The sequence below is a fragment of the Maylandia zebra genome, linkage group LG20, assembly GCF_041146795.1.
Source record: "Maylandia zebra isolate NMK-2024a linkage group LG20, Mzebra_GT3a, whole genome shotgun sequence".
In the NCBI taxonomy this organism is placed as follows: Eukaryota; Metazoa; Chordata; class Actinopteri; order Cichliformes; family Cichlidae; genus Maylandia; species Maylandia zebra.
The window spans coordinates 17,279,115-17,301,173 of record NC_135186.1 but is presented as its reverse complement, the minus strand read 5'-3'; the positions used below and the strand labels follow the sequence as shown (position 1 = coordinate 17,301,173).

Genomic DNA, 22,059 nt, shown 5'->3' with positions numbered 1-22,059 from the left:
GGTAAACTTACCTTTGTTCGTACGATGGTCTTTCGTTCTACACCGTGCGTTTCAAGGTCCTGTACCCATCTGTCGGTAAACTGTACCTGGGCTTGTTGCAGTGACCTGAAGTTACTAAACTTCATGAGTGTATGCACTCACTCCAAGAACCGTGTAATTATAAATATGAGCGTGGTGAAAGTTGGGCAGCACGCTAACGTCTTTTGTCCCTCTGTGTGCTTGTAAGGGTCTAACCCTTTCACACCTTTGATTTTTTCCTCGTATCCTTTCTTTGTCTTTTCGTCGAGTCTGTCTTTGTACGGACCGGCATTGTTCTCCTTTTGTTTTGTACATTCCTTTTTTGTGCGGCAAAGAAAAAACAAGAAGGTATTGGAACCGGAGAATGAACGTTTTGCGGTGCTGCAAATGCTTGCATTTGATGCGGTACTTGGATTGTTTTGCCACGAGTTCCCGGCATGCAATGCGCGAAAATCACGTGATTGCTAAACAAGGGGGCGGGTGCATTCGGCCTCCTCGGCTGTAATTGGTCCAGCCCAGAGTCGATCATGACCAATTGGCCAATCCAACACCTTTCATTATATATACCCTTCCTAAAAAAAAAAAAAAAAAAAATCCATCAGCCCATAAAAACAAAAAATCGCCAGCGGCCCACCGGGCAAATGCCCGGTATGCCCGATGGCTAGTCCAGCTATGATTCAGACTAACTTTTAGGCTCAGGTGCAGTGACACGGCTTTAACAAGAAGAAAAGTCAGTCATTCACCACCATCTTTCTCTTCTTCCTGCGCACTAAAACCACCAAAGTCCTCTCCTCCAGTGTTGGAAACGAACAGGCTCAGGATGGCTTCGTCATCCACTCCATCCACTCTCAGCTTCTTTCCTTCGTTGTCACTTTCAAAACCAAACAAATCCTCGTTGTCAGTGTCAGAGTCGAACACCCTCAGAAGGGCCGTGGCGGTGTCCTCCATCATGCAGCAGTCCAGCCCTTCGAAATCCGTTGGTGATTATGGATGTTTTCACACTTTTCCACGTTGTTAGAATCCAATGGTGGAGTTGGGCATAACTTGCTTTTTGCAAGTTTATCGCCGCACATCATCCAGGCCTCCAGCTGAACGCGTAGCGCTACTTTGAAGTTTGTTTTTCGCGCTACTTCGTACGGCACTACGTTGCCTGGCAGATGGACATGTGACCAACATACCACTCTTGAACCCCGATCCTTCCGCCAGGCAACGTAGTGCCATACAACAGTAGAACAAACAAAACAAATCCGCTCATGGACAATCCATAGAAAAGCCGCACCTGACTAAAAGCCGCAGGGTTCAAAGCTTGTGCAAAAAGTAGCGGCTTATAGCCCGACAATTACGGTAGTTGCTTAATCAGTTAGTTGTATGAAAAGATCAGCTGACTTGTTTAGTGTTTCTCACACACACACTTTGCATGTTCTTTTTTTATCCGAGACAAGATATAATCAACATAGTTTGGAATAATACACAAACTTTTATTTTGAATAAACTGGTTACCAGCTAACATAAGGTCTGTGTTGTAGCCAATTTGAACGTCCACCATTTGAAATGCAGCTGGCGATGGCAATTGTTCTGCTATATTGGATTTGGATTTCTGCTGCAAGTTGGAAGGTCAGTCTAACCAGAACCTGAACCAGCTGGAGAGCCAGCGGTGCTGTGTTGTAGCTCACTGAGTCTGCAGAACGAAAAGAGGAATACTGTTGCCAGTGGCAGTGCAAGACTATAAAGATGAAATGGGAAGAACTCATAAGACAAACACCTGATTATTGTTATAATATTATTGTTATTATTATTATTGCTTTTATCGTGCGATCGTGGCTCAATAGTTGGGAGTTCGCCTTGTAATCGGAAGGTTGCCGGTTCGAACCCCGGCTTGGACAGTCTCGGCCGTTGTGTCCTTGGGCAAGACACTTCCCCCGTTGCCTACTGGTAGTGGTCAGAGGGCCCGGTGGTGCCAGTGTCCGGCAGCCCTGCCTCTGTCAGTGCGCCCCAGGGTGGCTGTGGCTACAACTTGCCATCACCAGTGGGTGGATGACTGGATGTGTAAAGCACTTTTGGGTCCTTAGGGACTAGTAAAGCGCTATACAAATAAAGGCCATTTACCATTATTATCATGTTACAATATATTGGTAGCATTATGAATTCATTTAAGAAAGTGTGTGTGCGCCTTTCTCTCATGCACAGGAACACACATGCAAATGCAATACAATCTAATTCTGGGGGAAACACTTATTTATTAAGTTAAAGTTTGTCTCCTGGCATTGTCGATCTCCTTTTGTCTGCTAGAGTCTTTCTGAATAAGCAGCTGAATCAGTTTAAACACCTGAGAGGGGCAGGGAGGGCTAGCTGGTTAGCAGAACTATCAATATAACTGTGACAAAATTAATTCCTAGTTAATGTTTTTTCCTAAGTTAATCACAGATCAGCTGTTCACTATAGTGTATAAAAAGATAAAAGCTCAAAATACACTTCAGCCAGACATCATTCTACCTGGGCAACCCTACCAAAGTGTGATAAGCGCTGACATTACATATTTAAAGGTTTCATACTCTGCCATGAATTATACATGTGTAAAAGTAAACCTCCGTGTCCCTGAATTGGGGCAAATCTTTGAATATGCAATTTGGTTCAATTCCATCTCCACCAACACCTACACCATTCACTCAAGCCTAGCTCCCCGCCTCCTCACAGACTGCAAGCTGTAATAATTCATCCATAATGTTCTACTCAAAAACCAGAGGAGGAGCAAACTGAACAGGTATCAGAACGGGCATGAATTTTATGTGAACTACAATGTTATAAATGTAACAACAGTTACCAAGCATTACAAAGCATTACCAATTAATGCATTAATGTACTCACATTACATTTTTCTGTGACACAATAATGATGCCAGTATGTCACATGGTCACATAATGTAGAATTATCAGCTTCATATATTAGAAGAAAAACAGAAGAAAATCAACTATTTTTATCTGGATTTACATAACATACTTCTTTTGAGTGGAGATATGCACATTCCTTCAAATTTGTTACCTAAAAAGACAATAATGAGATAGTTATACGTGCTGTTATTGGGATACATATGTGGAACAATAGGATGTCAACTGGCTATTACAAGGCAGTGTATCTCAGGCCATGTTGCAGAATAAGGCTATATAAGTAGCAGCGGAACGAATTACCTTCTACAGTGACCAAACAGAAAAATAATGTCATTTTTACTACTTAGCATTACATCTATTTTTCTTTTTTTTTTGCATTGCAACCGCACTACAGTACTGCACAGTATTAATATTGGGCAGTGGGCACACCTCAGGTTTGAGGGGTGTGTTGGCTGCTAATCTCCATGGCAAACTAATGACTTCAACCTAACAATGACAACTTACCACATCCCTGTGGGTTGTGAACAAAAATGGCCATTGTGCACATCAATTAACTTTCACTACTGTGTCATGATAAGCGACAGTTTATTACACACTGAGAAGAAGGACTGATGTCCAAATTTAAAGCCTTGTTTTCCTGTTACTATGATGTTGATCAGTCTGAGCAATTTGTCTAATGCTCAACTTGTGTACAGTTGTACACAACTGTACACAAGCTTCTTCTTTATAGTTATAAAGAAGACAAAGCAAAAGAGGAGTAATGTTGTTGGTGTAGCTAGGTCGAACTGAGACGGCATAAACAGGCAGTAAACCATAAAACACTTGGTTGCCATTGTCTATTTATATCTTTTTCTGGACCTCGCTAGTTAACAACATTAAACATGACTGATACCCTTGTCTTTCACAAAATGGCAGGAGTTTGTGCCTCTGTAACGGCCTAATCTCACACGGTGCCCACCATGCCTCCAATAGCAGTTAGTGTGAGACTGGAGGCATGGTGGCTAATGTTAGTGGTTTAACTAACATTAAATATAACAAAAAGGTGAGATATCTGACAACAATGATGAACTTTTATTATTATTATTATTATTAACTTCACCTCCATCAACCGCCAAGTTCTCCCAAGATATTAACATGATTTGAGATATTATTTCCACATACTGAATAAAACATTCAGGTCATTTTGCAATTTTTAGTCATTATACATGCCAGAAAGGAGGAGCAGACCAAGGATCTGATCATTGACTAATGGCTTGTAATCGGGAAGTTGTTAACCAATGAGCAAGCAGCTTCACAGTCAGAGCCGCCATATTTGGTTTCAAAACACAAAGCTGTTGTTGCCAAAAAACACTCATCTTAACGCTTCAGAACGAGTTCTCACAAACCTATAGATGGCATTATGGTGGCTATATCCATCTTTTATACCATCAATGTTTAAATTTAGAATATTACATGAATATTGATATTATTATATATTGCTGATAATATATAATGTTGTAAATATGATAAACCATCAGCAACTCTGGCAAGTTACCGCCACCAGGCAAGTCAATTTGTTACATCACGTCTCCTTTCTCAAGCTGTCAAACTCAATTCTGTTGTCACCACTCTGGTCCATTAATTTGCTTGCCCACCTTCTGCAAGCCAGTTAGCTTTCTCTGTTCTCTGTGCCTTAATTCTGTGCTCCTCTGTCATTCTACCTTTCAGACTCTCATTCATGCCACCTGCCTCCCCATCTACACCTCATCATCTCTCCAGTCACTAGTATCTAGGCCCCAGGAGGTCCTGTCCTACTTCCTACCATTGTTGGACTCCACTCTGCTGCGTAGCTTTATCACAGTCTAATTATCAAATAGTTTATTACCCAAACTCATTGTTCCTTTAAAAAATAGTTTTAAGTTATTTCAAAACATCCTATTTATTCATTGTTTAAGTCCACAAATAATCAAACATTAGCGATAACTAATCTCCAATATACACCAATCCAACTTTTTCCAGTTCTGTACTGATGATATTGGCACTTTGGCTTCAGGTATCTGCTGATACCAAATACTGAAATCATACCACAAATAAATTAATAAGCCTAATTTATCACTGTTCTCATTAGTCGTTTTTTTATGATAAGCAACAGACTCATTAAACACCTCTTTGTAAATTAGCAGTTTAAAACCTAATATAGAATGCAGAAAAAATCACTAAAAAATCGAAATAAATTTGTCCCAATTTCAGCCTCTACTTATCTCAGTTTGAGAGTTTTTAGTGTGCAGCTCTTCACATCTAAGAAAGACAATGGCTAACTGAGTTGACAAAAGAGAGAAAGGAAAACACTGTTGGTGCTTTTCATTTGTGTCAATGCACTTTGCAGTTCATTCAAAACTACTTTAAACATGCAAAAACAAGCTGTAAGCCTAGCAGGTGTGAAAGACCTGCAAACTTGAAAAATGGGCAGTTAAAAAAAGCAAACGAATTCAAAGACAAAAAAACATAAAACATTTGTCAAATTTGAAAGCAAGGGCGTAGATTTGGCATGGACGGAAGGGACACGTCCCCACCAATATCCAGCGATTACTGAATCGTCCCCACCAATAATTTGATCTCTTCGAGTAAAGAAAAACAAAACCTATAGAAAAAAAGAAAAACGATCTGTCAACGTCTCGTTCACCTGACGGTGCAGAAAGAGTTAAATTACATTCTCTACTGGAGTCCTACCTCATGTGACAAATATGGCCAATGTGATTGGCTGTGCCTTTCAGGGAGCTCTGTTTAGTTTTATCAGCTGCAAGCCTGCGCTGCCAGGACCTGCAAGGAGGAGAGGAGGATGGCAGCAACAAGGAAGAAGCTGGATATAAGAGAGTGTTTCAAAGAAACCTGTAAGTCACTTAAAGTTAAGTTCACTCATAAAATGTGTCTGTCATAATAACGTTACAGGCTATGCTAGGCTATGGCCCACATCAGTCTAAAATTGTATGTAACCACGAATAACATGTTTTGGAAACTAACTACACAACAGGCATCACTATTAGTTATTTCAGTCTCCCAGAGTAGCATTTCTAATTTTGATTGAAACTGTCAGAGAAAACGGCAGCCTCGAGCGAGCCAGGATATTCGTTTACAGAGGCTGTTAACATTATATGTCTAACGTTAAAATGTTGGTGACACAATAATTTCATCCTAATGGCACTGACGTATTCATAGGGTTAATTTTTGAGACAAAATATCATGAGGTAGTTATGATTTTGCAAATATTCCACCTTGTAGTGCAGTTTGCACAAATAGTTTTAAAAATGCACTCACCCTACAAACATTACAGATGTGTGACTCATCAGCATGGTGTGTCTAAAATGTTGCATACCGTAATTTTGCTGAGAGATCTGTTACTTTGTGGTAATCTTAGATGAGTAGTTTTATGGACAAAAACCACCAGGTCATTCAGTGTTCCCTTAGTGCTAATGTATAAGAGATGTTGGTGTACTATAACTGAAGTAATGTTGTTAAGTCCTTAAAGTCATATTCTTTTATTGTCATGACTCTATTTTTATTTTTGTATGATACTTGATTTGTCTGGAATATGGCTGAAGTAAACTAAAGCCTAAAATACTTAGTCATTTGTTTAATAGTAATTTAACATTATATAATTCACATATAAAACTATGAATTTAAATTTTAAATGGTTTAAAAGCATGTAGAATAACATATGTAAGCAAGTATATTTCTCCTTTTTTATCAAGAAGCAAAAACAAAAAGGAAGAAAAAAAAAGAATCAGGGCAGGGTTCGGTGGCTGAATCATCCGTCCCCACCAATGCCAAAACCAAATCTACACCTTTGTTTGAAAGGCTCAAAAGAAATGACAAGCACATCCGTGGCCAGGTGAGGCCAGAACCCTGAGACTCAATGACACATTAAGCAGATAAAAGAAGTGTTGTACTTGCATTAGCTGTTTAATTAAACTCTCAAAAGGAAGTCCAAAGAGATCTAAAAGGAGGCCTTTATTATGCTGAAAAACCAAAATAAACCTGTCAATCTATTGGGTTCTCAAAAATAACAGTAAACAGGCTAAACAGTTAATACTTTTGTTAAGCCTCTTGAACTAAAATGGAAAATCTGTAAATAATAATAATAATAATAATAATAATAACAACAACAACAACAACAACAATATAAGAACAGATATAAGTTAAAGTACTTCTTATCTTGATGGCCTGAATGTATTACTTTAGTGAGTGAGGGTTTATAACCGTCCTGCAATCAACCCTAACTTCATGAATGTTGTGATGTTCAGTATTTGCACAAACCATCAAAATGAGTAATACAGAGAGGTATATTAAGGCTAACTTCACTGATGTGAATAAGACAGGAAAAACACTAAGCAAACACAGGTATAGCTGAACAGCTTCAACACCTGCGAGACAACATTTGGGCATCATAATAACTTTGAAAAGGATTTATTAAAGGTTTATTTTATTAGCATGTCCTGGTAACTGGCAGCCTATGAAAATGATTATTTTTCCTTTTGCCTCCTTGACTGTTAACAGTTGTTAGACAAACATAATAGACTTTCACCTAAACCACCCTTGCAGGTATACTGTTAAGAGATTGTAGTTCATCCATTTATTGATTTACTCTATCAGCTTCCCATTCACCCATCCAATATAATCCCATCATCCCTTCACCAATCAGACCATCCGCCCATATTCTCTTTACACGCACCTCAACCAGAAGCTGCCTTCCAAGGTCAGGATTACAACTACAGGAAAATGGAGGCACCAGCACTTAATTCAGAATTCATCTAACATGTGTTGCACTCATTTGTGTATTGATATTGCGCACAACAATAAACATCATTAGCAGTTTTAGTGTATGTTCGTAGCTTGTTAAAATAAAAGGTGGCTTTGTTCTAAAATGACTGGTGACCACACCTAATCTGTTTCTGTTGGCCAAATGATGCCAAATGATGATGAGACAGAATCCCCACCAGTGATGGCGTTACAACGGCGTTACCGTTACTAACAAGAAAATGCGGTGCGGTCGCGTTACTATTTTTCAACAAACAGACGGTTGAAACTGTCTTCAGCTTACCGCACCTTATATCAGTTGCATGGAAGTAGCTGTCCATGTAAGTAATCTGGGCGCTACAGCTTTAAACAGCTGCGCGCGGTCCCGCGGATGGCAATCACTTTCTGCCCGACGATCACTTTTTTGCACCACACCTGGAGCTCAGGGGGGCAAAACAATCGCATGAGTGCTGCTGCTTGACTGAGGAAGAATAAAGTAGTCGTGGTAAGCCAATCACATGACCCGTTCAAGATGACAAAGCAACAAGGTGATATATACCAGTTTTTAAATTGTGTTGATAGGCCACGTAAAACTAGAGTCATGATAAACAATATATACGAGTGTTTTTTTCCTGAATAATTTCGTCATGTTTACTGTTTAAGGACATCACTAGCAAGCACTCTCTGCATATGCCCCAAAAAAAACAAAAAAAACAAAAACAGCCCTTTCGTGGAAAAATACACCATGTCAACCAATAAAAAAATAATATGGAAACATGACATTTGGTTGTTTAGGAAGAGGGGGAAGATTGAGGAGTGACCACGAGAGAGAGAGAAAGAAAGACAGCAGAAAAAGAGAGAGAGAGAGAGTTTTGAGATGTGAGAGATTTGTGACGTTTAGCGTGTTTGGAGTGTGTAGTTAATGTGTTGTCTTGTGTAGTTAGCGTGTAGTGTTGTGGATAGTTTTGTGTTGTGTGTCAGAACAATGAGGCGACTGCTGTCTCCAGATAAAAAACAGGATGAGTGACACACCTGCTGCTGTCAGACCTGCAGGTATCAGGTTGTGATGTTCTCCTTTATAGTGGACAGAAATTATTTTTTTGGGAGTGGCACAAATAATTTAGGTAGCATCCTATTGAATGCAGAACAGCTGATTGTTATGTAAATAGTTTGAAATGGTTATTAAAAAATGGGGTAAAAGGTAAATGGCTGCTAATAACTTTGTTGTTTGCAAAACTTGTGCATATGATTTTAAAATTGACAATTTATATTTACATTTAAAGTTCTGAAATATGATTCATTAAACATATTTGTGGTTGTTTCTACTTGGATTTTATGTTTTTTGTCTGATTTTAGATCAATTGTGTTAATACAGTATGTCAAAATGAAAACATAACTGTAAATTCAGACACGCGAGGTTGTGCTGAAACAGATGATACCAAACAAGGCAAAGTAAATCGTTTTTAAAGGAGAAATGTAGAGGTAAAATCAAAAGTGGTTAAAATGGCCAATTATACCCTGGACCCCAGAGGGTTAAACTTTTTTTTATAATGCGGTAGTTACTTTTAAAGTAATTAATTACTTTTAGAATCTTGTAACTCAGTTACTAACTCAGTGACTTTTTTGAAGAAGTAACTAGTAACTATAATTAATTACTTTTTCAACGTAACTTGCCCAACACTGATCCCCACTGATGCACTGGTGCCTGTGTTTGACTCCAATCAAGAGTACAATCTCATTCATCCTCCATCTTCTGCTCTATAAATTCATCCAACCAGCAACCACCTACTCATCCACTGTACCATTCCTCCACCAGCCCATTCATCCATCTAGGCACATCTTCTTTTGTTATCAATTCTTCCCACTGAACCATTTCTACACCCATGTCTGCTCACCATCAGTGGTATTGGACTGTAGTCGCCGGCAGAGACCCTCTGTGTCTCCATAGCTGTCCTCTATCTTCTGTAGGGCATCAGCCCCTCGGAGCTCCATCAGCTCCCTGAGCTCCTTCACTGTGACCCCAAAGTCTCCCCCTGCATGGCTGCCATCTGCCCTTCCTCCTCCTCCACCCCCACCTCGTGTCCCTTTGGGGTAAAACTCCACAGCGCTGTTTGCCATTTCACCCATTGTGGCTGTTGTTGACATGTCAGTAAAAGGTTTTGTGTGTGTGTGATTTTCTTTCTCTCCGTTGTCTACTCAGGCCCCCTTTGGTTTGGATTCTGGAGGGTTGTTCATGTGCTCAACAGTCCTGTTTCTGACTAAATGTTTTATTCAAAAATGATTTTATATCAGGGTAATATGTATTTTTTTCACTTTAATGTCTTGGCAATAGTCTCTCACTGCTCCTTTAAATCTCCATAACTGAAGAAGGCTGAAGAGGAGGATGAGGGGGTGAAGGACAGCGAGCAGGGCCACTTCAGAAGCGTGACATCTGAATGAATCCAGCTTTCTCTTCCGTCGTCTCCTCTGCGACTCAACTCTTTCCTTGTTTCTGTCCCCCTCCCTCCAGAGTCACGGCCAGTCCATGGACAGGCGCAGGTACGGTCAGGTGGACCAGCTGTTGGGCTTACTGATGGGGATGAAGTGATGATGAATGGATGGAGAGAGGGGCGATCAAGGCAAAGGCAGCTGATAAATAAGAGACAGGATGTGGAGCCAGTTCAGAGGTAGCTACACCAGGACCTAAGAGCAAGAGAGAGAGAGAGAGAAATTACCAGCCTGTTCTACTAGTCTCAGTCATTGAGATTACATCAAATCATTTCTCGGGGCAAGTCGGCAGAGTCAGATGCAAAACTGGTGCTTTCTATGCAATAGTTAAAAATGAAAGCATTAATCTTAACATAAATAAATGTACAAAGAGGAAAAAGTCACAATAAAACCCTGAAACGCAAAAACCAAAGATCATCACCCATATAGTGTTACGTTCCCCTGAGGGGTCTAGGCAGTTAAGGGGAAGTAACAAAAAGTGTCCAGGTCAGAAAAAGGAGTCAAGGAGGCAAAAGGGTTAAATTAAAGAGTTTTATTAAAGTAGCTCAACTAAAAGAGACGGACAAGCCGCTATCACCATTTAAGAAAACAAACAAAACTCAGGCGTTGGTCAATAAAGTAAACCCTATGTCAAAAAGAGAGAGCAGCTCACTAACTGCAAATATACCAAACACTCAGCTCACTAGCTGCAACCACACTAATGGCACTCTGGCCCAGAGCTCACCTTTCCCTGGGCTTAAATCTCTTTAATTACTGACGAGAGTCAGCTGCACAAAAGGGAAAGGTGGCACCTCAGGCAGAAGAGGTGGTGGGACACGCCCACACAGGCACCTTCAGGAGGAGGCCCAGCTAGGGCCGTAACACCCCCTCCCATAAATACAAACCCGTGGTTTGTCACATAATTATGATAACCAAAACAACTAATCAAGTCCGTAACCGTTGCATCACCAAATTGCAGGCTTTCCACCTACCAAACCCCATAGCAACGGTTAGGCATTGCCTGCGGAAGCTGCCAACCCCATCTCAATGGGTTCATAATACGGACTGAGGGTCGCCGCAGACCCTCAAAATAGTGTCCCATGTGATAGCCAGGGCTTGGAACGATCACATGTGGAGAACCCAGGAGGCAGCTAGCAGGCTTTACTGAAACACAGACATGTTTGTTAGCAAGGGATGCAGGTCTGAGGGGTGGTTTTATACATGATCTTTCTCCCTGCAAATCATTTTGAGGACCGGAGAACCACGACTAACTTTTCTCAAAGCAGGCCCTTTTTGCTTTGAGTGGGCTTTCTGTTTGAGTTTCAATTTCAAACAGTTAGCAACGAGGTGTCCAGGTTTGTGGCAGAAGAAACAAAGCTTCGTTTTGGGTCTCGAAACCACAACTTTTTCAGCCTTGTTAGCTGGCCCACTCTTACCTCGCCAAGATGTACTATGGCACAGAGGGGTATCACATTCTACAGCATTTATTTTATGACTTAGGGTGAACTCATCTGCCAGTGTGGCAGCCTGCTGTAATGTGGAAACCTTTTGTTCACTTAAAGAAAGAGCAATACACTCAGGAACAGAGTTTTTAAAATCCTCCACAAGCATGAGCTCACGTAACGACCCCAAACTGTTAACCTGGCTTGCAGAGCACCACCTACCAAAAAGCTTTGCCTTCTCCTGAGCAAAGTCAAGGTAGGACTGACCCTGTGCCAACTCCAAACCTCGAAAATGCTGCCTATAGGCCTCAGGTACAAGCTCATCGGCTAGGAGGACGGCACTTTTAATCTTTTCATAAACTAGGCAGTCATCCCCGGACAGACCAGAACAAGCTTCCTGAGCCCTACCTGTGAATTTACACAGCAATATCACCCCCCACACGTCTTCAGGCCACTGTAATGCAGTTTCTATGCTTTCAAACACACTGAAGAAGCTCTCAACACTGGATTCACAGAAAACGGGAACCAGGTGGATGTTATTACTTACAAACAAGCTTCTAGACACCTGTGCACTGATAGCCGTATCATCCATTTCGGGGGCGGAGATATAAGCTGGGGATGAGCTGTGAGCAGTGTGGGGTGTTCTTGGTGTGTAGTTATCCTGCCTGAAGTGTGGAGTTGTGGAAAGAGTATAGCTGCTTTAGGTGAGAAGTGTGGGCTTGTGGGCCTCGGCAGCAGTAAAGCTAGCTGCTGCTAGTGATAGGGTGAGCTTGTGGGCCCCTGGAAGTGCCTCCTCGTGGTGTGGAGTTTTTGTTTGGTTGTTGTGTTCTTTGTTGTTGCAACCTTTTTTTCCCTTTTTCCAAGTGTTATTGGTAAAACGGCGTTGCCGGCTCTTTATGTTAAGATTATCTATAATAAAGACTATTTTATTTACCAAAAACACCTGTCTTTTTTCCTTTCATTCTGTTCTGGACTCATTTGTTACTGGTCCCCTCACTCGCATGCCTAGACCCCTTCGGGCGGACGTAACACTGTTAAAAGATTTTTTAGTACAACTTTGGTAAGCCACACTGCTTGATGGATTGTCAGAGCATTACAGCTGCCATAGTGAGGATCTTCGCGGAGTAATCTGGGTCCAAAACTCCATCCTGTTCAGGTCCCAAAGTCAAACGAACACTAAGAGTTAAAAACGGTCTAAATTATTTCATCTTTAAGAAAATCATCAGCGTTGCTGCTTTATCGGGTGTAACAATTAAGTTTAACATCCATGCATCCATGAAAACAGAATTTATTAAATTTAACGGAGTTAGAAGTTAACAGGAAGTTAGCTCGCTAGTTTACACCTAAACATTTCATACCATGTTCTGACTGAAAGATTTTTGAAACTAATTAAAACGTACAGCTCTGCTACCACTTCCAACATAAATGAAGACAGAAAACTAAACAGCAGTGGCGTTTTCAGGGTTACTGAAGTTGGACTACCTGGTATATAATATTGTGCTATGTGATTGCTAGCGACACAGCTATGTTAGTATAACATTAGCACAGTGAAGCTGGAGGATGAACGCCAACTTTTTTTCCACTCAATAAAAGTTAACGTGAGGGATTCTGGTGGTTGGGGACAAATGCAATCGCATAGCAGGATGCTATACACGGGCCAAACTTCAGTCAGGAGAACAACTGAGATTACTCATCCACAATACGAGGTTAGTTATTAATATACTGCAACAACATGGGAATAGAACAGCTGCGAGAGAATTCAACATTAATGAATCAATGTTACGGAAGTGGAGGAAGCGCAGTTTTTGGCTTTCCCCATATTTCAAAAGTGCTTCATCTCTTTGCTATGACTGTCGCCCGCCATAATTTGCAGATGATAATGGTTTTAGCCGCTGCGATGCTTTCGACCAAAACAGGTGCAGCTTGATGACATCATCAACATTGCGCTATCGCGATAGAGTGATATAGTCAAAATCTCTATCATTGGCCAAATTTATATCGTTTCTATCGTATATCATTTATATCGCCCACCCCTACTGTAGACCATTGTCAATCAATCTCGTGCCGTGTCTCCTCTACAGTACAGAATGCGTTCAGCTTGTCAAATTTACATAAATCTTCGATCGCTAGCAGTGTGACTCTGAAGTGCTGTACTGTATGTCTGTAAGTTTTCTCCCCAACAAACACAACAATGTCGTGTTTTGCACCGTCAAAGGCAACCGCGGGTGCCTTGGTTTCATTCTATAATACTAGAGTAATTTTTCTACGAAGGTTTGAACTTTGAGTGTTTAAACAAGTGAGAAAAGTGTGAAAATGCTCATGCCTGTCTGAGAAAAGTGTATAATGTGTGTAATGAGGAGTTTTACAGCCTATAATTGTAAAAAATAAAGTTGGCTACTTCGCGGATTTCACCTATCACGAGTTATTTTTAGAACCTAACTCCCGCAATAAACGAGGGACCACTGTAACACTCAAAGGTTTTGCTTTAGTTTGCTATTTATACCCTTGTTATTAATTTAAAATACAGTTGTTGCAGTACATTTATAATGTTCAGCTTCTGACAGAAATAATATTTAAACCATAATTGACCTTATATTTTCACATCTCACTTAAAATTAAAAAGGAAGAGGAAAAAGTCATCCTTGTATTTTATATCATGACATATATCAATATGAAAATAGTTAATTGTTTTCCATATCTCCCAGCCCTACTCTGGTGCGTTGTTGCTCAGTACTTCTCTGTCCTGTCCATGTTACTGAGCCACAAGCTGTGGGACAGAGAGCTTTTTATCGAAGATGTAAAATATTGGTCCCAAATTCAGAGCTCTTTCCTCCCTTTCCTTAAAGTGGGTCTGAGAGGGTCTGCTCATTTCAAACTTAATATGCTTAATCTCTACTGTTTACTGTGTGTGTACTCTTTCATGCTTCACAGTTAGGGCTGCTCAATTAATCGAATTTTAATCTCGATTACGATCTGGGCTTTCAACGATCATTAAAAATGACTGAGCCGATTATTAGCCCCTCCCTCGTGCTTTACTCTCGCGCTGCTCCGTGTGGCAAATCGAGCGCACCTCTCTGCGCACCTCTCCGCTGCTCTTAATTGTCACAACAATTAAGAGCAGCGGTCCCCAACCTTTTTTGCGCCACGGACCAGTTTATGCCCGACAATATTTTCATGGACCGGCCTTTAAGGTGTCGCGGATAAATACAAAAAAATAAAACGAGTACCGGTACCGAAAAAAAGAAAATTTATTCATAACACACGTGAAAAGACCAAGGAAAACCGAGTAAACGATAAAAACGATAACAAAATAACGCTGAAAACCGATAAAAACCCTGAAAACCCTGAAAACCATACGTTTCACACCTGAGCCTCAACTCTTGCGGCCCGGTACCAAACGACTCACGTACCGGTCCGAGGCCCAGGGGTTGGGGACTGCTGATTAAGACTACCCGAGGGAAGCTCGGAAAGCTCGGAAAGCTAAGCAGAAGTTATTTGGAGAGGAGAGTGACTGCTGTTGGTTGAAAAGAGAGGTAAAAAAAACTTCAGTGGTGTGGAAACATTATGGGTTCGCGGAGTCAGACGTGGATCAAGTAGACAGAGTGTGTAAACGTTGCTACAGAGCAACACTGCAAAGTTCACTAAACATAGATGTTTGCATTTTTCATTTATTTTTTATATTGCAAACATTTGCACACTATTTTATATTATTTTTTGACAATCTTTAAAGTCATTATTCAATACATTGTTATTGTTAAATAAATATCGTCAAATAATCGAGATCTCAATTTCAGTGAAAATAATCGTGATTATCATTTTTTCCATAATCGAGCAGCCCTATTCACAGTTCAGAGTAATCTTACACTAATCATTTATGAAGCTCCTCAGCTGATGCTGATCTAAAATAATCTGTTTTCAGTCCCCTACCGCTCCCTTTCAGATAATTTTCTTCTGATTGGCTGCCCCTCACAAAGTTTTATAAAGTCATGTGAATAAGGCTTATATGCGTGCCACCAGACCTACTCTCACTGACATCACACAGAGTCAAACAGAAAACAAAAGACTGTGTCAAAGTACGTGAGTGGAGCAGTCTGAATCCTGAGCTTTTCACTCAGACCGATTACTTACATACGATAACCACATTAATTGAAAGACTGGCTATGTTTTACAGTATCATGCACCTTTGGAACAGTATACAGGGAACAGAAATACGGGTAAAGCAGAATAGACCCATTTAAAAACAGAGCACTGCAGTTTTTTATTTCTTAAAGAGGACTAAACTGATGTTTTACAGAGAACTATTTACAACTGTGGGTCAAAATGCGAATGTGTGCAAACGTGGGAGAGCATGTCACCCAATGTAACACTGTGCCTAAATAGCAATAGTGGGGGGTTTTTTTCTACAGCCATCCATTCTCTAACTTCTTTACTTCACAATAGAGGACTTCACACAAAGTATGTGTGAGACGTTATTCTTTAATTCTACCACTCAATAAAATAGTTTTGTATTTACAGCACTGCACTGTTTTAGCCCTACTATCCCCGGGAATCTTGTCCTGCATCATACATGGGGTCACCATATGGTTATAGGGCAGCCACATGTCCTACTGTAGAGCCCCTTGATGTAGTTGGGAGGTCTGTGATTATTAATGTCGTGGGAACTCACTGAATTTGCAAGTAATTTTAGCTGGTTTGGTTTTACATCAGATGGAATTTTCTAATCCCATCCCTAATGTAATAGCCCCAGCGAACCGCTGGGGCTATTACATTAAAAAAGGGGGAAAAAATTTGAAAAAAAAAACTGAAAACGCCACTGGTGGGGAAACTAGATATATTCTTTTTCCTGCTTTGGATATTTTGATATTTTTGTGGGACTTCTAAACAGTAAGCTACCCTGTCATACTCCGGTAGTATTAATTTAGACCAGTTGAATACACTACATCTGGAATTTCCTGAAGTGAGCTCCTCATCTTAATCTATTGAAAAACAATTTCCTAATCACTGACATGTTAACCTATCTCTGGGACAAATTTCATTAAAATAAATCTGACACCAACAACACTCAGCATCGCCTAGGACAGCAGCACATTCCTTTCTCTTTCCACTGCACCAACACTAACGAAGCTTCATCCTGCATGAGCAAATAGCACCACCTTTAACTATTCTCAGCATCACACATGACACATCAGATTCTTTTTCCCTATAAGAGTATTTTACATGTGGACGAGCAGAAAAAACCCCAAAGTGAAACTGATTATTAATTCCTTTTCTCCTCCCTCCTCTCCACTCTTCAGTCTCTGCCTCTTGCATCTTCTCCCTCCCCTTTTTCTTCTCTTCCCTGTCATGCTTCTATCCTGACTGAGAGTGTTAGTTTATGACTGAGTCACCCTCCTTTGCCTTTGAAGCTTCTTCTTGCTCTATATCTATCTTTCTGCTCCATCTATATGGTTTTACCACCTTTTTGTGTTCTTCCATTCTGTGTCTTGTGGTGTCTCATTGCTTGTTATTATTTTTACCTATTTTTACCTCCGCCCCAATCCCAACACCCTTTTCTTGCTGCTCTCCCCGTCTACCTGCTTCCTGCTACTGCAATCATTTATTTAGTCAGCCAGTTGCACATTTTCTTATCCAGCCTGATGTCTTACTCACTGATTCCGTCTGATTTTGTAACAGTCACGTAACAAACAGCTTCTGTTCATCGTCCAAACTACTGCACCCAACTCTGAATGTGGCCTTCTGCTTGACTCAGCTTTGATGTGTGCAACACACAAGTGCATGTAAGGCTGCATTACATACATAGCAAAAAAAGAGAAGCACTTTGTTTTGTCATGCATTTCTAACTCTTATGCACACAAACCTTTAGGCACAGGATGCAAGCATCACAAATGGACAGTAAGCACACAAAGACACAAACCCTCATGCCCAGAGACATCAATTATATGATCTGTCATGACGCACACAAATGTGTCATACACAACAACGCTTTCAAAATAAGAGAGTCAGCAAAGGGGGTAGGGGTGTCCTGTCCTGACTGAAAATGTGTCTGAACATGAAAAGAGTCAAACAAAAGGTCACCACAATTGTCAGCAGCCTGTCCATTTATACTGAATGCTGGACCTGCTTGTCCACACACTATCCCTTAGAGGGTTGAAGCAATTTTATTTTTTTTAAAAAGAGAAAGTGTCTGTTCTGTTCCCTCTGGTGTTTTCTCTTCATTGCAGCAGCAAGGAGGTTGAGAAGTGTGCAGAAGACACAGGAGAGAAGATCCTCATGGGATTTGAATTCGGGCCAGGAGGTCCATGTATGCTTTCTGACTTTGTATGTGTGTGTGAGTATGTGTTTATGTGTTGTGTGTGGTGGATAGAGGCAAACCAGGCTCCACAGACTTGAGCATGTGTAACTGAATAAGTTTGTGTGCAGCAGTGTGTTCACGTTTCTAAATCTTGTGCACACTGTTGTCATCTGTGGTGAGATTGTCCACATTCCATGTATGCGAGCGTGTCAGTATTCCCTATAGCTCGCTGCAGTCCACCTGTGCACCTGCAGTCCTACTTTCCGAAAGGCCCTCTGGTGGGGCCTTTGTATCTGGGCAGCTGCCTGCCTGGCTTGGTGCCAGTCACACTTCTGTTATTCCCCAGTGGGAATAGCACACTTAGAATTTAACACAGTCAAGAGGCTGAAGCCATTAAAGGTGGGCCGCCAACAGGGCTTAGATATCCACATTACGGTAGAGCCCGTTAAAGAAACAGGATAATGATGAGGGGGGTGGGGATGGAAAACGTTTGAGAAAGACAACAAAATGTGGGCATAAATTAGGGGAAAGAAAGAATGAAAGAAAATGGCCTAGTGATAACTAGTTAATGGGTACTATCGTGTATCCATCTGTATCCATCACATCCAGCATTGATATACTCAAGGTATCCCATGTCCTTCCCACATGAGCGCATATACATCTCCACCCACCCAAAGCTAAAGTCACATTCACACACATTACTAATTCTTGGTGCACCTGGAACTGCCTCATGCAACAGTGTATTTCCCATTCAAAACGACCTTTCCTGGTCACCTTCACACTTACTCAAGCTTCATCTCTCGGCTCATCTTCAACACATACAGCAACAAGAGGAGGTTATGAATAAAGTCGAGACACTTACACGGCAGGCCCGCTCAAAGGCAAGGAGAGACAGAGTGAAGCCAGTGGTGCGCCACTAGCTTACCCGATGTCCCTCCGCAAGGTTACTGGCCCGGCCACCGCCGGCCCACTCTGCCTAACTCACACCCACGCGACGCCGGGCGACATGTGAAGATCCCTTGGGCCACGGATCATTACCGGATCAAAATGAAACCTCTCCGCAGTTGGCGCTGCAGGTGCGATGCGCCGTAACCGAGACAAACAACGTAACTGATCCCAAATAGCCCTTACATGTCTGCTGCATACAGCGCCCGGGAAAGGCAAGAGACAGGCGCGAGAACAGCGCGTGCTGCTCGGTGATAATGTGGGACTGTAGCCCTTCATCAACTGACACGGGACACGGATGAGTGGACGGATGGAAGGATGAATATATATGTAGATTTACACACGCGTGTGCACGCACATCGGCGCGTAGACGCGCGTACACGCAGGCACACACTTCCTTATAATGTCATAGCGCTGCTCGCCAGGTTATTATGGTATGCTCTACTGTATAGGCTTTATTATAGCTGTGTAAGGCCTGCGATGACAAATGCCACATCAGGCCATGTTGCATATTCTGTAAGCCCGTAAAAACCTCCCGACATGCGAGTAACGAATCACAGCGAAAGCAGCACATCTTCCCCATTAAAAAGGCGCTCGGGTACCCGGGGTAAATAACAGTGACGCACGCGAGCACGCACGGACTCATCGACTCACCGTCCAGGCCGAGCTCAAGGACATCAGCATCAGCGCGCGGGTGGGGAGGCAGAATCCCCGTTAATCTGCGTGTGCGTGGAGCGGAGAATGTCCCAAACCGGATGAGAGGACACGGGGGGACAGGGAATGCGGCAGCTCCCGTTGCCTGGAGTCCGAAGGAGTGAAGGGATGAAAGTCGACGGCCGTGCGGGTGAATATTCCGCTCCGCGCGGTCACCTGACGGTTGGTCGGCGGAGTTCTGCGGCGGTTGGAGAGAGAGAGAGAGAGAGAGAGAGAGAGAGAGAGAGAATGCGCCGGTTGAGGGTTTAAACACCTCCGTTGTGGGGAGGGGGCGTCCGTGTGCCTGGACGAGGATAGCTACTCCCTGCTTTGAAAGCAGCTAATTTAACCAAATTCGGCGAACTGTGAAGGGCAGTGGGAGAAAAAGGAAAGAAAAGAAACGTGTGAGGAGAAGCTCATGCGACATCTTTGCAGGATGAGGAGGAGATTGAGCTGCTACCAGAGCTCGCGCGCACAGGAGCTCAGTCTCAGCATCCGTTAGAGGGGGTTGAGGAATGCTCTGTACGTCACCCCCACCTACTCGACTGCGTCATGACGACACCAGACACACCGCAACGAACGTTTTTCCTCTAGAGCAGTCTCTGTTATCAGTTGGCATCTAAAGCCATCTTTTAAAAAAATCCCAGCACGGGCACGCATTGATCTCAACATTACCTTTTAAAAATAAAGCTTCCAGTCGTTCACTTATAGACCTAAAGCCACAAACTAACCATTCTAATCCACTTCACCACTGTTCAGGTCCTTAATTTGGCTTAAATCGAGTTCTCCAAGTTACCAAAATAGGCAGCCATTTTGGTAATTTGGAGAACTCATTTTATGCCAAATCAACTAACGGCAAATCTTATAACAACGGAAAACATTAAAACTCTTATTCTGCAAACAGCAAAATATGTAATCCAGCACCTTTAAACAAAATGGCAATTAGTACTACATTTAAAGAACACGTGGATCAGATCCTGTCCATTTAAATTCACTACAATCTTTAGATGTCTGGCATTTGAGTTACGAACACTTTATACAGAAAGAACACCGACATTTTCCTTAAAGGTTTACATAAATGGTGTGGTGTTTGTGGTGATATGTTATTTTGCCAAATGTGTGCATTATGATATGCCTTCACTAGCTGGGACCACATCCTCATTTAGAGTTTCAGGTAGATAATGGTTAAGCAAGAATTAAGGCTGCAGTTTAAGGACAATCTTAGCTTCTGGGCCAGGCATAGCTTCATGTGCTAATGAAAGGTAAATGAGTTTTAAAAAGGGAGGGAGGATGTGCCATAAAAACAAGTAAAAACAACAAACAGCTTGTCTTTCAGGAGGTGGGGGGTCATATACAGACAGACAACTGGAAGGGGTGTGTACAAGGTGTTGGCCCACTCCTGAAATTCAGATAAATTGTCTCGAATTATTTTGTCTTGTCCATCCAAAGGACATTATTCCAGAAGTCTTGTGACTTCTTCACATGCAGTTTTGCACCTCTAAGCCATGCTGCCATGTTCTTTTTAGAGAGGAGGCTTTCTTCTGGCAACCCTTCCAAACAAGCCAGACTGGTTCAGATTTTTTGTTATTGTACTTTCATGAACTTTAACATTTAACATGCTAACTGAGACATGTGGAATCTGAGATATAGTGCTTGGGTCTTTCTGTTTTTGGGTATTTTTTTTCTCTCTCTGAGCATTGCATAGTCTGACAGGACAGCCAGTCCTGCGAAGATTGTGACATTGTTTTAACACACACCTGAATGCTCCATACAAGCAAACTGCCACAACTTCTTTTATAGAGGTGTTCACACTTGCTCGTTGAGTGCTCGATTAGCAGCACCTGGATACTAATTACCTTCTTAATTCCTGGCAGCACTAATGGTATACTTACCTTTCACAGGACTGCATAGAGTCCCGTTAACACTTGTTTTGTTGTTTATCATATTACTGTAGTAGCTCTGTTCCAGTCTTACTAACCAACATTTGATTGTATAGAAGTCTGTGAGAAAACAACACATTTTAATGACCTTGTATTGCCCCCTAAGTAAACAGTGTCCTGATGACTTTAAATTCTCTATAATGCCACACAATGTTTCAGGTAGGCCTGCTTTGTTGTAGAAAAGTTACTGTTACCAGCATGCAGAGTCATTTGGTTTCTTAGTTGCTCTTTGTTTCTAATTTCAAAACACCAAGAACGCAAAAGCTAAATTCTCAACTTAAAGCTCCAAAACGAGACTTCACTAAAGAACAGGTGGATAACTTCATTGTGTATAGTTTACAGTCAGATAGTTTTTTTTGTTTGTTTTTTGCTTAAGTGTGTAAAATCTTTAAACCTCTGCCATTTATTTAAATAAAGTTGTGAGCTTTGTTACAACTGCCAATCTGAAAACTGACCGAAAAGACAAACACTATGCGTCTTTGTTGTTACTGTTTTAATCTTAGTTTAGTACCAAATGATTGAAAAAATGGCACAGAAAATTTTCAGCAAGTTGTAATTATTTTTGATTGTGGACAGACCTACTGCCTCTATAAAAATGCATTAGA

At 41.5% G+C, this 22,059-nt stretch overlaps 1 protein-coding gene across 5 annotated transcripts in view; it reads right to left on the bottom strand.

The window, feature by feature from the left end:
- Nucleotides 1–20,018, bottom strand: part of atp2b3b (ATPase plasma membrane Ca2+ transporting 3b) — a 105,918-nt gene extending 85,900 nt beyond the window's left edge. For 3 of the 5 annotated variants that reach the window (XM_004575900.4, XM_076878856.1, XM_004575901.4), the window contains exons 1-2: nucleotides 19,476–20,018; nucleotides 9,572–10,358 (exon numbers count right to left, since the gene is read on the bottom strand). In XM_004575900.4, the coding sequence (XP_004575957.1) occupies nucleotides 9,572–9,821 (250 nt within the window). In that variant the 5' untranslated portion in view covers nucleotides 9,822–10,358; nucleotides 19,476–20,018. The remainder of the gene's footprint in view (nucleotides 1–9,571; nucleotides 10,359–19,475) is intronic. The other 2 variants (XM_004575902.6, XM_004575903.5) reach the window with 1 other exon arrangement.
- Nucleotides 20,019–22,059: the final 2,041 nt, after the last annotated feature.